This window comes from Carettochelys insculpta, chromosome 6 (genome assembly GCF_033958435.1).
Source record: "Carettochelys insculpta isolate YL-2023 chromosome 6, ASM3395843v1, whole genome shotgun sequence".
NCBI lineage: Eukaryota > Metazoa > Chordata > Testudines > Carettochelyidae > Carettochelys > Carettochelys insculpta.
The window spans coordinates 55,730,052-55,743,770 of NC_134142.1; the positions used below are offsets into that span (position 1 = coordinate 55,730,052).

The 13,719-nt window shown below is 35.5% G+C and overlaps 1 protein-coding gene across 2 annotated transcripts in view; it reads left to right on the plus strand.

The window, feature by feature from the left end:
- The window catches only part of CDIN1 (CDAN1 interacting nuclease 1), a 210,209-nt gene that overhangs the window by 41,056 nt on the left and 155,434 nt on the right, over positions 1-13,719 (plus strand). For both annotated transcript variants that reach the window (XM_074998829.1, XM_074998831.1), the window contains exons 2-5: positions 1,960-2,005; positions 2,872-2,936; positions 6,599-6,659; positions 10,448-10,520. In XM_074998829.1, coding sequence (XP_074854930.1) covers positions 1,960-2,005; positions 2,872-2,936; positions 6,599-6,659; positions 10,448-10,520 — 245 coding nt within the window. The remainder of the gene's footprint in view (positions 1-1,959; positions 2,006-2,871; positions 2,937-6,598; positions 6,660-10,447; positions 10,521-13,719) is intronic.

The window sequence follows — 13,719 nt, forward strand, 5'->3', positions numbered from 1 at the left end:
CTCCTTCATGTCCAATCAAATATTTGCTGGTAAATTTGTCATCCTTGCCTTTTCTAACCATGTCCTCAAACTAATTTTCTAACAACATGCCACTTTGCTCCTAACTGGACCTTCTAGGCTCTACTTTTCATATAAAGAGAAATAAGTTAAATATAAAATTTTCATTTGGATTTATTTGCATCATTTGACTTTCTAGTAACATTACTCTTTATCATTCTATTTAGTGGTATTTTCTGAATCTGTATATTAGCGGATGACCAATATACATCTAACATTCTAATATTAAACTATAGGAGATGTGAGAGGGGCACGTTGAAGAACAATGATCTTTTAGTAAAAGCTGTGTGATTTGGGAGAGCTGGACTTTGCTGGTTTTATTACACACTCAGTGTGAGTTTTAGACACATTTTAATTTTGGAGTGTCTTGGTTCGCCATCTGTAAAATGGTGATAATTTCTTACTTTTAGCTGTTTGCATGGCAGTTTACTACTACAGTATTGTGGCTATTTAAGTACTTAGAACAGTTAAATTAGTAGCATGTCAGGGTCAGCAATATGAAACAGAAGCAAGTCTTGAACTTAACACTATTGTTAAATTTTTACATGAGTTAGCTGATAAAATAATATGATTTCAGTCTGTTACTGAATATCAGAGCTATCTAAGATATGTCTTAGTAAAGGCATTCAGGAAAGGAAAAATGTTAATTATTCATATTGCTTTGCTGTACTATGAAAGTCGATTTATTGAAATAGTAATTTGTTCAAGTTGCATCTAGTAGGAAAATATATCAGAAGTAATTAATTGCATTCAAGATGTGATGAGCTGGATATATCCACAGAGGACAATTGAAGACGGTAGCAGTGTGGTATTGATTGCCTTTTAAAGGGAAAAAATCTTATCCCATTTCTAAATGTTAACGATTCTGAGAGAAAAATTCCCTCTTGGGAAGAATGTTTTCCAGGTTGCTTCATTGCCAGGTGTTTGACATTGAGTGGAGCCTTAGATGAATGAAGCTTATGGCAGCCTTTGGAAAGGAGTGACTCCAGGGAATTTCAGCTTCCTGCTGTGAAAGTTTCTATTTTCAAAGCACATCAGTTTCAGTGGGAGTGTTCCAGTAGTCCCATATGCTACTTCTGACAGAGAGCTAAGTTTCTATCCTGAATATGAGACAGCTACTGAAGAGGTTCCCTTGCTAACAAAATCCATTTCAGTATGTTGCTGGTGAACAAGCAGCATGTTTGCAACTGCTAATGGCATTTAATTCCATCAATTATTAATGGAAATTTGCTTTGTTTTCATTCTTCCCCTCCCTTTTAAGTCTACTACATGCTACTGATATGACTTTGTGGCTTCCAAATTTTAAAAAGAATCACCCAAACAATATGTTACAGTAAACTCTTTTATATCTGACATTGTTATCCAGAACTCTCAAAAAAACAGCATTTTAACCATAAGTAAATTTTAGTTATGTTTTCCATGAGTACAGTATGCTGAGAGTAAATACAAATAAATACAGCAAATACAGTGTAAGTTTACAATGTACAATACTGCTGTTGTTGGTAAATAAAGTACTCTGCATACATTTTTGTTCATTTCTTAATATCTAATCTTGTTTTTCTTTAGTGTTATGCTACACTAGGTATACCTCTCTGTTATCCAAAATATTTGAATATCTGGCAACCTCCTGGTCCTGGGGCTGCCGGATATGAAAGAGTTTTTTGTAGTTTGCTTTGAAACTCTTGCTATATTTTCCTTTCCTTCCCTCCCTCATACTCTCTCTCCTTGACCTAGCAGCAGGAAGCCTTTGTCTGAGGTGTTCATCTGGAACAACTTTTCCACACTTGTTTTCGTGTTCTGTTAGATTACAGGGCAGCAGGCCTACCTTTGAAGCTCCCTTCTCTTTTGTTTCTTTGCAGTGCACTCCAGTAATTAACTTTGTCCTTCTTTTATTTGTTCCAGTCAATCGCAGTCCACTCTGCTGAGCATCTTCTCCCAGGAGTACCAGGTTAGAAGTTTTCTCCTTTGTGAGGGTTGACAGGTGCCTAATTGAATGATGAATGTCCCTTTATTTCTTTGTAATTGAACTGCCAGCTTTCTGATTGGTTTGGAGGATGTTCCCTTTTCCACATCAAGCACCGCCTGAGTCTCAGTGGATGGCTGCCAAGCCTACCCATCCATCTGTCTAATAACATCTAGCCTTTGCTTATTTGGTGGACCTGTAATAAATTATGCTAAACCATTATTATTCTGACAATAATAATTTCCCTGTGTTGCGTGGTTCCATGTGCTAAATGTTTGCTGACTTGCACTGTCAGTGCTGCTTTCCATTGCTGACAGAGATGATGATAAATGACCATTGCCGGAGTGGCAGAAGGCAAGAGAGGCAGAAAATGGAGTCATTTATCATGAGATGACAGGTGTCAGTCAAGTGGCAAGCCTCTGTGGAATTACTTTTTGTGGTTTTTCAAATAAGTTGTTTTTAAGCAATGCTCTTCCTGGTTAAAAATGGCAATTGAATTGTAAAACTAGAGTGCAGAGTACTTAGATGGAATTGAATTGAGGGAAAATTAATACAAAGGTTGAAAAAGAGAACAAGTTTTCTTTGCCCTCTGCAGCCCTCAGCAAACTTATTTAGATTCAATTACTATGACCTTACTGGCTTTTACATATATGGTGCATTGCAGTACAGTCTGAAGACATCGTATTCAATAGCCAGATGAAAAGCCATTTCTTATATAGAAGTCTCAAAGTATAATTTAGTTTTTCTTATAAGCTGAATATGGGGGCCAAAAAGCATTCACTCAGGCATTCATGTTGTATATATCTATGATACATCATAAAACTCTCTTTCTGTTTTTTCTTTCTTTTCAGAAACAAATCAAAAGAACACATGCAAAGCATCATAGTGCTGAAGCTATTGAAATTTATTACCAAAGGTATGACCCATCTTTCCATCCAGTTAGATAGTATTGTACTACGTACTAATTGTAAGGAAATTGAGTAAATTAGGTTAGGTTAATTTCATTAAAAATAAATTAACAGATTGGAATGAGCATAGCCAAAGTACTCCGAGATAGTTTCTTCCAAATTTCATTGAAATTGAAGTCTTCTCTTCAGTTTTAGCAGCAGAATTTCTAGACTTAAGAACAAGATGCCCAGATCTCTGGGAGCATGTGTTGTAGTGTTGCTTTATGCTGAAAGTTATAAGATTTGCTCAGGTCAGTGATATAAATTATATTGGAGAGAAAAAAATTACTCAAATTGAGGGGGACCTGCTTGGTTACAACTGCGTTTGTCATTTAAGCTACAGACACATTTTATGATGTTACGATAATTGCATATTAAACTAATGTATTTGCCAATATACCACACACAGTAGTGAACTAAAATTAAAACCACAAGAGTGTCAGAAGCACCTTTTAAGAAGGAATGAAAACCTTTAATATGTCACTTGACAAAATAATTTTACAATTGTATGCATCTTAAGTTAATAAATAGTAATTGGTAACACCTCATAGTTTGTCTTAGTTCGACTGACTTTTCTTTAGACATCTCAGTGACATAACTGGGACTTACCGATAACTGGTAGAGATATACAATTAAAATATTACTATGTAGACTGACATATCTGAAGAGCTTTCATGGCAAGCGAGATCATACTTTTGATTAGATGTGTCTGGTATTTATGTTTTAATATTACCTTTATGAATGGAGAAAATAAACAAAAAGCTTTCATTTGTAAACTATCAGTCTCAATGTTTCTGCAAAATTCTGCATATTTAGAACTAAGGACAATCTCTTAGTATTAGACATGAAGGAAAAACGCTAATGCAACATACTTTGCTATTTCCTTTTGAAAGTAGCTGCACTGCCTTATCAGATTACATTGCTCACATTTTGCCTGTCCCAAGGTTATTTAGGAAGGATATTTGTTAAAAATCTTTCAAATTCACACTATTACTACAAAATATTGTTTCAATAAATAACAATACCTTCATTAACTGTTTCAATGTGTTCTGAGAAGTATTCATTATTAAAATACTTAAACCACTTTGTGAAAAATGTGTTGTCGGGTTACCCAGTGTAGTGTTCGTCTACTTTGATTAGAAGTGTCTTGGACCAGTAAACATGGAACCAAACTTTGCATGCCTTGTATGCAGGAGTAAGTTGCGTTGGAGTGAGTAAAGTCTGCTTTCATAAGGCAAGCAGGATTTGGCTCTGTATCTTTCTGTTCCTTTATACAGTCTCAGATATCGTGGTAGTATGTTACAAATTCACATGTATGAAGATGGATGGTAGTGTAAATGATGTAAAAAAGTTTCCTCTAATTTATCTCAGCTGCATAAAATATACTATTCCCAAGTTGGTTTAATATATTAGATTCATGTGGGTATTTTGAAGTAAGTAAGGAAAATTTTTTCTGACTGAGGTTGTTCCCACACAGAAACAGGAATTTGAATACTTGGCAGAATAATTTAAATGATGGACTATGCTATTTTTTTATTGGAATATTTGAAGAATTTTTTTTTTCCAATACTGGTTGAACCTCTCTAATCTGGCACACTAAAATTCTTGTAACATCCGTAATTTGGCATGATTTTAGTTAGCCAGACAACCCCTTATCCTGGGAGTGGCCAAGTTTCCTGTGGTCTCAGATAGTTAATTTACAGCCATGACTCCTGGTTCCCAGTGTTCTGTGCTGTTAGCTAGCTGTAACTTACCCCTAAATGTCTTGTAAGAGCCCAGTTACTGGAGGATGTTTTGGTAATGCTGCTAGACAATAGTGAGCTTCAGTGGCTCTGCAAATTCTCTCATTCAGCACCATTCAGGTTACAGAGATGCTAGACTAGAAAGGTTTAACCTGTATAGTGTTTTTTACTGCTATAATACCTAAGTGCAAGGTACAAAAGTCAATATCCATTCAAAAAGACCTGAATTTCAATGTTGTCATAGTTTGTGCTAGCTTTCGTCTCTGGAATATTGTTGTTTTGTCTCCAAGAAAGATATGAACAATCATTCTGCAGCACTATCTGAACTTGATATTTTTCCTTGTATAAATAATATGTAAGTTACAGAGGCAAATTGCTTCTGTCTGCAATAGGATGAATATTTGTAGTATGGCTGGCTGCTAACTATAGATGCCAATTTGTGCTCTACTTCAGAGTGCAGAGTTTTCTTGAAGGTGGGCTAAATTGGAGGCCATTTATGAGAGAGCCCAGGATGTTGTTCAACATCATGAAACAGGAAGACAGGAAGTCCCTGTGTTCATACTAAATTACATACCAGAGCTAGAGATACTTTTGGCTTGTCATAGATTAAACAGACTAGCTGCTTCTCAAAGTAGATTAAAAGATAGGTATGAAGTTATAGGATATCAGTATCATGTGAGTGCTACTGATCTGATTATTTGGGACCTTGTGTTTGTTTCACCAAAACAAATTATGTGTGTTCATCTGTTTACTGATGAATTTTTAAATAGTTGTTCATGCAACTGAAAATGTTTTCCTGTAAGATTATTTTCTATCATGCCTTTCATGAACAATCTTCAAAGTCCTTTGCAAATGCTAAAATTCACAATAATACTTACAGCTGCTTCTAGGAGTAAATGCTGCTATGCCCATTGGTTGAACTGAGGCAGAAATACATTCTCACCCATTTATAGCAAACTGTTATTGGAGTCGGCAACAAGCTTCAGAGACTTTGTCATTGTGTCCAACCACTAGAACTCTCTTCTTCTTCTTCTTTTCTTGGAGACAGATTTTATTTATTTCATTGATATGCCAGTATGGGAGGCTCTAGCAGCTTATTGAACTAGTCTTAGACAATTGTCACAAAACTGACCTACAAGCTTTTTATACCCCTTCTCTCACTCCTCCTTTCTTTAAGCCCCATTAGCTACCTTGGCAACTGCCAGTGACCCAATTTATTCCCACCAAATCCTGAATGACCCTGTAGGTACTACTTCAGTATAAACATCAAACAATGATAGTAAGAAGGTAAAAAATGCCATCTAGTCACTGTGAGGCAATGTTCAGAAGCTTCACCACCCATACGTACAGTCCTGACCATAGAAAGTCTTTTACTTCTTGTAGCATTAATTTCATATTGTTAAATCTAAATACAGAAAGCTTACATCAAAGCTCCCTAGCTGGTAAAAATCAGCAGTTGTGTTTGCATATTGCACAAACATGCACAGTAGCTACATACTGAAGCATCTGAAGATATTATTGTGCCCAAAATCTTCATTGTGGATAGTAGATATGTATTCCATTACGCGTGTTTCAGTAATACAGATATAATTTGTTTATATGGCATTCAGTCAAAAATACAATTTTGAAAAATAATTCTCTTGGCTTCCTTTCTGTATTTTCAAAGATTGATGTATCTTACACGTCTGGAGCAGGGAACCATGGAAAGTTAATGATAGTTTAAAATGCTTATTTGGGAAAGATTCTCTCTCAAGCTTGTGTTTTCTAACCAGGCTATGTGTGGCATTTGCCAGAGAGAGAGAGTGATAAAGGGATACATAAAGGACAGTAACATGTTGAAGATGGGCTTTTCTAGCCACTGCAGATTTACCTGGCTTTGTCTTGCCTAGGTACCTGAAAGCGGTGATGAAAAATGCAGCTGCCCCTGTTCTACTGGAGCTAGCCAATGAGGTAATAATTTTTTAAAAATCTTCCAGTGTAAAACCTAAGGGGCATATCTATAGTGATTTTACTTAGAAATGTAATTAACCTAAAAAAATGGTTTCAAGGCACATTAGATACATAAAATTGTTCCCAAGTCTGTTAGTACTTAAAATAATTGGATAAAGAGCCCCTTTTATTAATAAATCAGTTAATGTAAGTAGTTTCTAGCTTCAAAGCAAATGTGTCAGAGGCTTCTGGAATTTTTATTTTGTTGAAAATTTGGGAGAAACTGAGTAAAACAAGTTCTGTATACCATGTTGATTTTACTTTTGAAATACCCCTGTTGATTAAAGACATGTAGACTAGTATTTTGATTATGGTTTCTTGGTTAAACTCTCTTCTTCCTACCATACCCCTCCAAATCTATGATCTTATATTTCAGGAATAATGTCACAATAGTAGTAGTGAGCCTATTAGAAAAAGTGAAATATCAAGCCCCTAAACCAGCAGCGTGCAAACTTTTTGAGCTTTTTTCCGCCGAGTTAAAATTTTTGGTTGTGCCCCTCCCCCAACCAGTGTTTCTAGTTGCTGTGTTCTTGTACAGCTGCTTAAGAGAGATCCAAATGATTATCAGAGTGCCCGCAGCTAGGTTTTGTGTTTCGATTTGTGATGCACATTTGCATATAATGCACAAAAATTATTCCACACATGGATGGAAAAAATCCACACATGGATGGAAAAGACCAAAGGGAACATTGCCCCAACCCAGATGAGGAGATATATGCAGAAGGAAGCACCATATTCTCACACACCTATTAGAGATCTTAACACAGTTTTAATTAAATTAAATACACCTGTAAGTTTCAAAGACAGATACTTACTAATGCACAGACAAGTTTTCCTCAGCAGTGGTCTACTTACACCTTGCAGTCAGGCTTCATCACTAGGGCAGTGCTGATACTGGCCCTCTTTTTGTGTTTTCAGGATGGGAGAACGCATGTGTGACTGTTCTAGGGGCAGAGTCAGTGCTGGTGCAAAGGCTGCCAGGAATTGAAATTAATGCATCTGCAGCAGGTGTTGACACTGACCCATGGGCTGGTTGGCCAACAAAAGTGAGTCAGAGTGGAGGTAGCACTCCCTGTGGGAACTGGCTGGTCTCTTCTGTGAGGGATGCTACAAACCAGCTGGCATTCTGTAGTTCTGCACCCCCCCCAACTCCCCCCCAGTCATCCCTGTCTCCTCACGTATGCTTCCCCCACACCTACGTAGAGGAATACAACTCACAGTTTGAGGCATCTCTGCCTCAAACAGAAATATTTATTTACAATAATAATAGCAGTACAGTATCTGATTTGGCTTGGAACTGCTCATGGAACCTCAAAGGGATAGAATGAAATGTATGCTGTTTTTGTGTTGCACTTTAACGGAAAACATAGGAGTAAGGCAGAAAATGAGTGTTTGCATTAAAAATGATGTGGCACTATGAACATTAAGTGTTGCAATAGCAGCAAGTTCTACATGTTATATTAGCAAGAAAGGATGGCTTCTCTTTCAGCTTCAGTGTCTTGTACATTGCTGCAGTCAGCAAATGAGCCATTACCTATCAGTTACTAGGAGGTTTTAATGGTCTATGAAGTGTCTACACACCCTGATGATACAGTTAACATATAATAGGGGTTTTGCCTCATATTATTAGCAAAGCATGCCTTTTTTATATTTTTGAAAGCAGAAGGTTTTAAATGTACTCTCGTCACTGTTTTGAATAAGGAAATAATTGGTTTAGTTCTTGATAAATAAATTTGGTTTGCTATATTGTATGAGAAAAATCACAAAAGAGCACCTCAGGAGAGCAAAATAATACAATATTTGTAGTCTTAATCTGTATATATTTTGCTTGCATTTCCTTTACCCATCATATTCACTTTCACTTACAAATTATGCATATAATTTCTGATTCTAGAAACCTGTCTCTAGCCATACTGTAGTAATGCACCTTTGCAATTCATTTGTTTCTTTTGATCAGAAATAAATAAATAAGCGTAATTACAGAGAAAGGGAAGTTATTTAAAGGGTGGTGTTGGTTGGTGCCTGTACATAAGACTGTGATTTTTATTTTGTTTTTGTTTTGTGACTGCTGCCTAATGCATTAGGGAAATGTGGCAATAACTAGCACCATATTATTGCTTCCAAACAATCAAGCTGCCATTTTTATGTGATAGTTAATATTTAAATGACATAATCCTGCATCTGCTGACAATTGATGTAATGGTAATACTTTATGAGTCAATATATATTTAATCAGTGGAAACTGTAAAAAGTGATGAGAAATATATTGCATAGGTACATTACAGTATGTAGCTGATGTGGTGAATAAGAACAGTTCCATATTATTGATTTTGAGGATCTGGGATCTTTGTAAATCCTTAGAAATTATGTGCAGAGGTCTTTACAGTATCCATGTACTAGGAGAATACTTATATTAAAATAAAATATTTTTTTAGGACTAATAAAATTAGTCACTCTGGTTTCTTCGTATAAATATTTTCAAGTGAGTTTTGAAGCACTGTGAATTTTACTTACATGCTAAATTCTGACATGAAGCATGATGGCCCTATTTCAGAGAAAGATGGGCACATGATTAATATGAAAATTAGGGAGATGCAAGTACCTGAACTAATAAGGTAGTCCTTATTCAGGCTGGACTACCTTCGGTAATTTCACCATTTTTCATGTGTCAGCTCTGATGTGGGTTACTGGCAATAAGCAGCCCTGTGGAAGCATTTCTTTCTACTTGGGGAGTTTAAGGACATCCAAGTACATACATATTTGAAAAAAAAAAAAGAAAAAAAAGCTGTATGTACAAATGAAGCCAGTTTTTTTTGTCTAGTTACTAAATCAAGATAAAAAATTTATATGTATATTAAACTTGAAAACCTGTTAAGAAAAATTCATAGTGATAATATATGAGCAAAGTTTCTGTCTTATGATTAAATAAGAATATTTGATTTGCTCAAGTAGTATGGTAATGCTATGTAAAAACTGTTATTTCACCATGCGTTTCCAAAAGTAGTAGAACCATTAAAACAGAATGAGAGCTGCTACAAAAGTTGCACATATGGTAAATAAATCTGATCAGCCCCAAAACCCAAACTTATTTTCTATTACGGTGTTAAGACTGGTTTTTGGCACACCATTCTATTGAATCTTAAATGATATTATTGAGATACCACATGTAAAAAGCAATAGCAAATTGAGCTTTACCTCACTTTTTCACAAGATGCAGTTTAAATGCCAAATATTATTTTAGGATTTATAAACAAATCAAAATACATTTGTATTTATGCACAGATTATATAGTTAAAGTAACTGTGATAACATTCCAAATGTAAAACAAATTTGGACAAATGTCAGATGTGTGTATAACATTTAAATAAAAATGTTTGTATGACTCTGCTGTAGGTAGAAACAATGTAAACATACAGTTACTCTTTTATGTGAGGGCTTAATTGAATACATTGGTTGAGATTCTCTCTCAAAAATGGAAAATATTTACTATATTTATTTACAGAAATATATTAATCTTTCAGTGTCTTGTATGTGTATTGGTTTCCCACTGTGGATTGCTGCCGCATGTTCTCTGGTCATACATGTTTGTTTTCAAATAGTTGAACATGATATAAAAGAAAGGGTGTTGATGTTGTATGTAGTGTTTCACATTTGATTTTAAAGTTACGCAGACGTTATTACATTGCCAAAACTAAAAGAATGAAAATACATGCAGCATTTGAAATTCTTTTTATATCTGCCATTTAAAGGTGGACTTGTCACCATCATTAATGGCTCGAATTGTGCTAGAAAGATTTCTGCAAGAGCAAGAAGGAGCTATCCGTAAGTAGTTTTTTTCTTTTTAAACTGTTTTTTCTGACGTTATCTTAAAAATAATTAACATGACATTGCGAGTGAGTTAATGGGAGACAGATTTCAAGATTGGAAATTTGAACAGCTAGTGACAATTAAAGTTTATGTAAAAAGACCACCCACAATTTAAATATTAGGTAAAGAAATGCTTTTGTCTTCCTTTTAAAATTTTCAGCTAACAATGTCTTTTCAGTAAAATAAAATAAATCAAACCCACTAAGTAGTCTCCCTTAAATATTTAAGGGGATATATTTTATTGTAAATTGTTACCAAGAACAAGTCTTGACTTAGCTGCTTTTTAATTCAACAACATTGTAGATATACTGCTGCTAAATGCAAAAGTGAGTTTAACTAGTCTCAACACCGGGGGGAAAAAAGAGGAGGAAAAATAGAATGGAGCTACAGGAGGAGGTTCAAACTTAAATTAATTTGCCACTGAAAAAATACATTTTGTTATTTTCTCTGTGTCAACTGCATGATTAAAACCGGCTGTTAAGTGAGCTCTGGGGATGTGCTCGTAAAAGATTTATGAGTAATATTCAATGTGATATTCAAAGTGAGTCATGAATATCAGGGTAATTGCTCTCAGTGCTGGCTCTTTTACTAGGCAGGAGTTTGTCAACTGCCCCATAAATATTTGCCTAGTCTCATGTAAAAAAGACAATTTCATCTTCTGCATTTTTATTACCTACTGTAATGTTTACCTTTGGAACTTGACTATGGCCGAATAGGTAAAAACCATCAGAATATGCTTTATGCATATAATATTCTCCTTTTGAAAGCAAAAGATAATACCTGTTAAAATATCATCCAGTAGCAGGTGGTGATTTTAGGCAGGGATATTTCTCCTTTGGTTTTCTGTGAATCTGCACAGTTATCAGTGACTGGTGGCCCAGTTACCTTGTGAAGGTTTCATTTGAATGAATTAAGTACTTCCCCTAAAAATTCAATATCATTTCAATAGATGTAGCCTCTAAAGTAACCTGCAGTGATGCTTCATGAGCAAATCACATGATGTCAGAATGGTATGGTTTCGATTTAATCAAGAAAGAGATTAAAGTGGATGTGTGTTATTTTCAACTTCGCCGCAGCACCGCCATTTGTCAAAGTCAACCTTCTGATTGCTTTGGACCCACTGCTATCCAGGTCTTGTCAAAATAGTAGTCAGCAGAATCTGAAGCAGGTGGACTAGCCTATATAGAGCAGTGTCAGATGCAGTAAAGCAGGATTAATTGAATTATGAAGTTAATTCATGAAATGTGATGTTAATGAATTTTGTGACTATTAATTTATCTGTGTAATGCTGATATCTCTTCAGTATATTTAATTTTTTTATTTTTCATTGTTTTGTACTGTACAAATTGTAATGAATATTATTTATGTGTACTACATAAATTCTTACAATGGCACTGCTACAACTCGACTTTTTCGTGGGTGTGCCAGAAAAGAGCATGAACATATTTGGAAACATCTTTGGAAACAGGCATTCCAAGAATGTGCTTTCTGGGAAAAGAAAGCACATATGAAAAGAACTGTATTCTTGAATTACTCTGCAATTATGTGTAATCAAATTAATCCTTATTTTGAAGCAGTTCTAGATTTTTCTAGTTCTGCTCAATGCAGTTTTATTGTGATTAATTTTGAGATTTTTTTCTAAACTAAATTGAAGTCACTCATTTCTTATGCCATATACAACACTGTGAAAATGCTTTTTAAGCCAAATGGTTGCCAATAGGCTAATATGATCTAAATGTGGGATGATTAAATATCTACTGTGACTCAAGTTTAGCATTAGCTTTTAATTATAGTTAGAGTAAAAATTTTGTCATAGAACACACTTGTTCTTAAAATGGCATATGGTGTTAGCAGTCTGTGGAATAAAGGGTGGGGGGAAGGGGGAGGCAGAAATTGCAGGGTTGTAGAATTCCATGGAGTTGCTAAATAATCTTAGTAAGGGTCTGTAAGATAGCATGGCTTCTATTCTGACACTTTCTTCCCCTTCACAGCAGCGACCTGGCTGGCCTTTGGCAATGAAATTCAATGCACATGGCTCCGTAGTCAAATCATCAAATTTCCCTGTGTGTATATTAGAGTTTTGTAATGTGTTTCCATTATGAAACAATGTGGGGATAATTGTCTTTTGTAGCAATTAGCTAACAGGTTTGTTCAGTGCTATTGGCAGAGGCATCCATCATCCCCTCCCCGACCACACTTTTTGTCTAGTGTAGACTACGGAGATCAATAGAATTCTGTATGGGGGAAATCACCCTTGCTTTAATGAGCTGCAAGTCTGTCAGTCTTCGTTCGTATTTTTAATTTTTCTCCTTTAAAACTGGTTTCCTTTGGGGCCTGAAAGTACTGTATGTACTATTACTTTCTGTAGATCAATGCAGTGGTATAAATTGTTTTGCTCCCATAAAAATGTGTGGGTAGCAGATGCACAGATACAGCATATTGCTCTGGTAATGCCAAGATGTATTTTGGGGCTATACCGAGATATCTTCCACTGCATTAATTTTATTTTTGATGCATATGGACATCACAATGTGGACTTTGCAAAGAAAAGAATTGATCCCAAATAATAAAATGATACTTTTTACAGCACATCTTTTGCATTGTGAGGTGACTGTAGTGGAACCTCTAGGTTATGAAAAACTCAGGAATAGAGGTTGTTCATAACTCTTACAATGTTCATAACTCTGAAAATCAAAACTACGGTTCTTTCAAAAGTTTACAAATGAACACTGCCTTCGTACAGCTTATGCAGGAGAAAAATGTGGTCTTAAACATCTAATTTAAATAAAACAAGCTCAGAAACAATTTTCTTAACTTACTGAATCTTTTTAGAACTCTTTTTAGTTGTTTTCCTTTAACACAATACTGTACTGTACTTGCTATATTTTTGTCTGCTGCCACCTGATTGTATACTTCCTCTACAAATGCTAGCTTTATGGGTGCTCCACTTCAAGTGATGGTGTATTCTGGCACCACTGGTCAGAGGCTTTTCTATATCTGTGCTTGGCCAGGCTGTGTGTATGCTCCAGCTGTCTTGCAATGCCCAGCTATCTTGGTGAGTGTGCATATGCAGTCTGCCCCTTCCAGTTCCATTCAACTGTCCTTGACTTTAGCATAGTTCTCCACAATGCTGACAGCCTTTTTTTCTACAGTT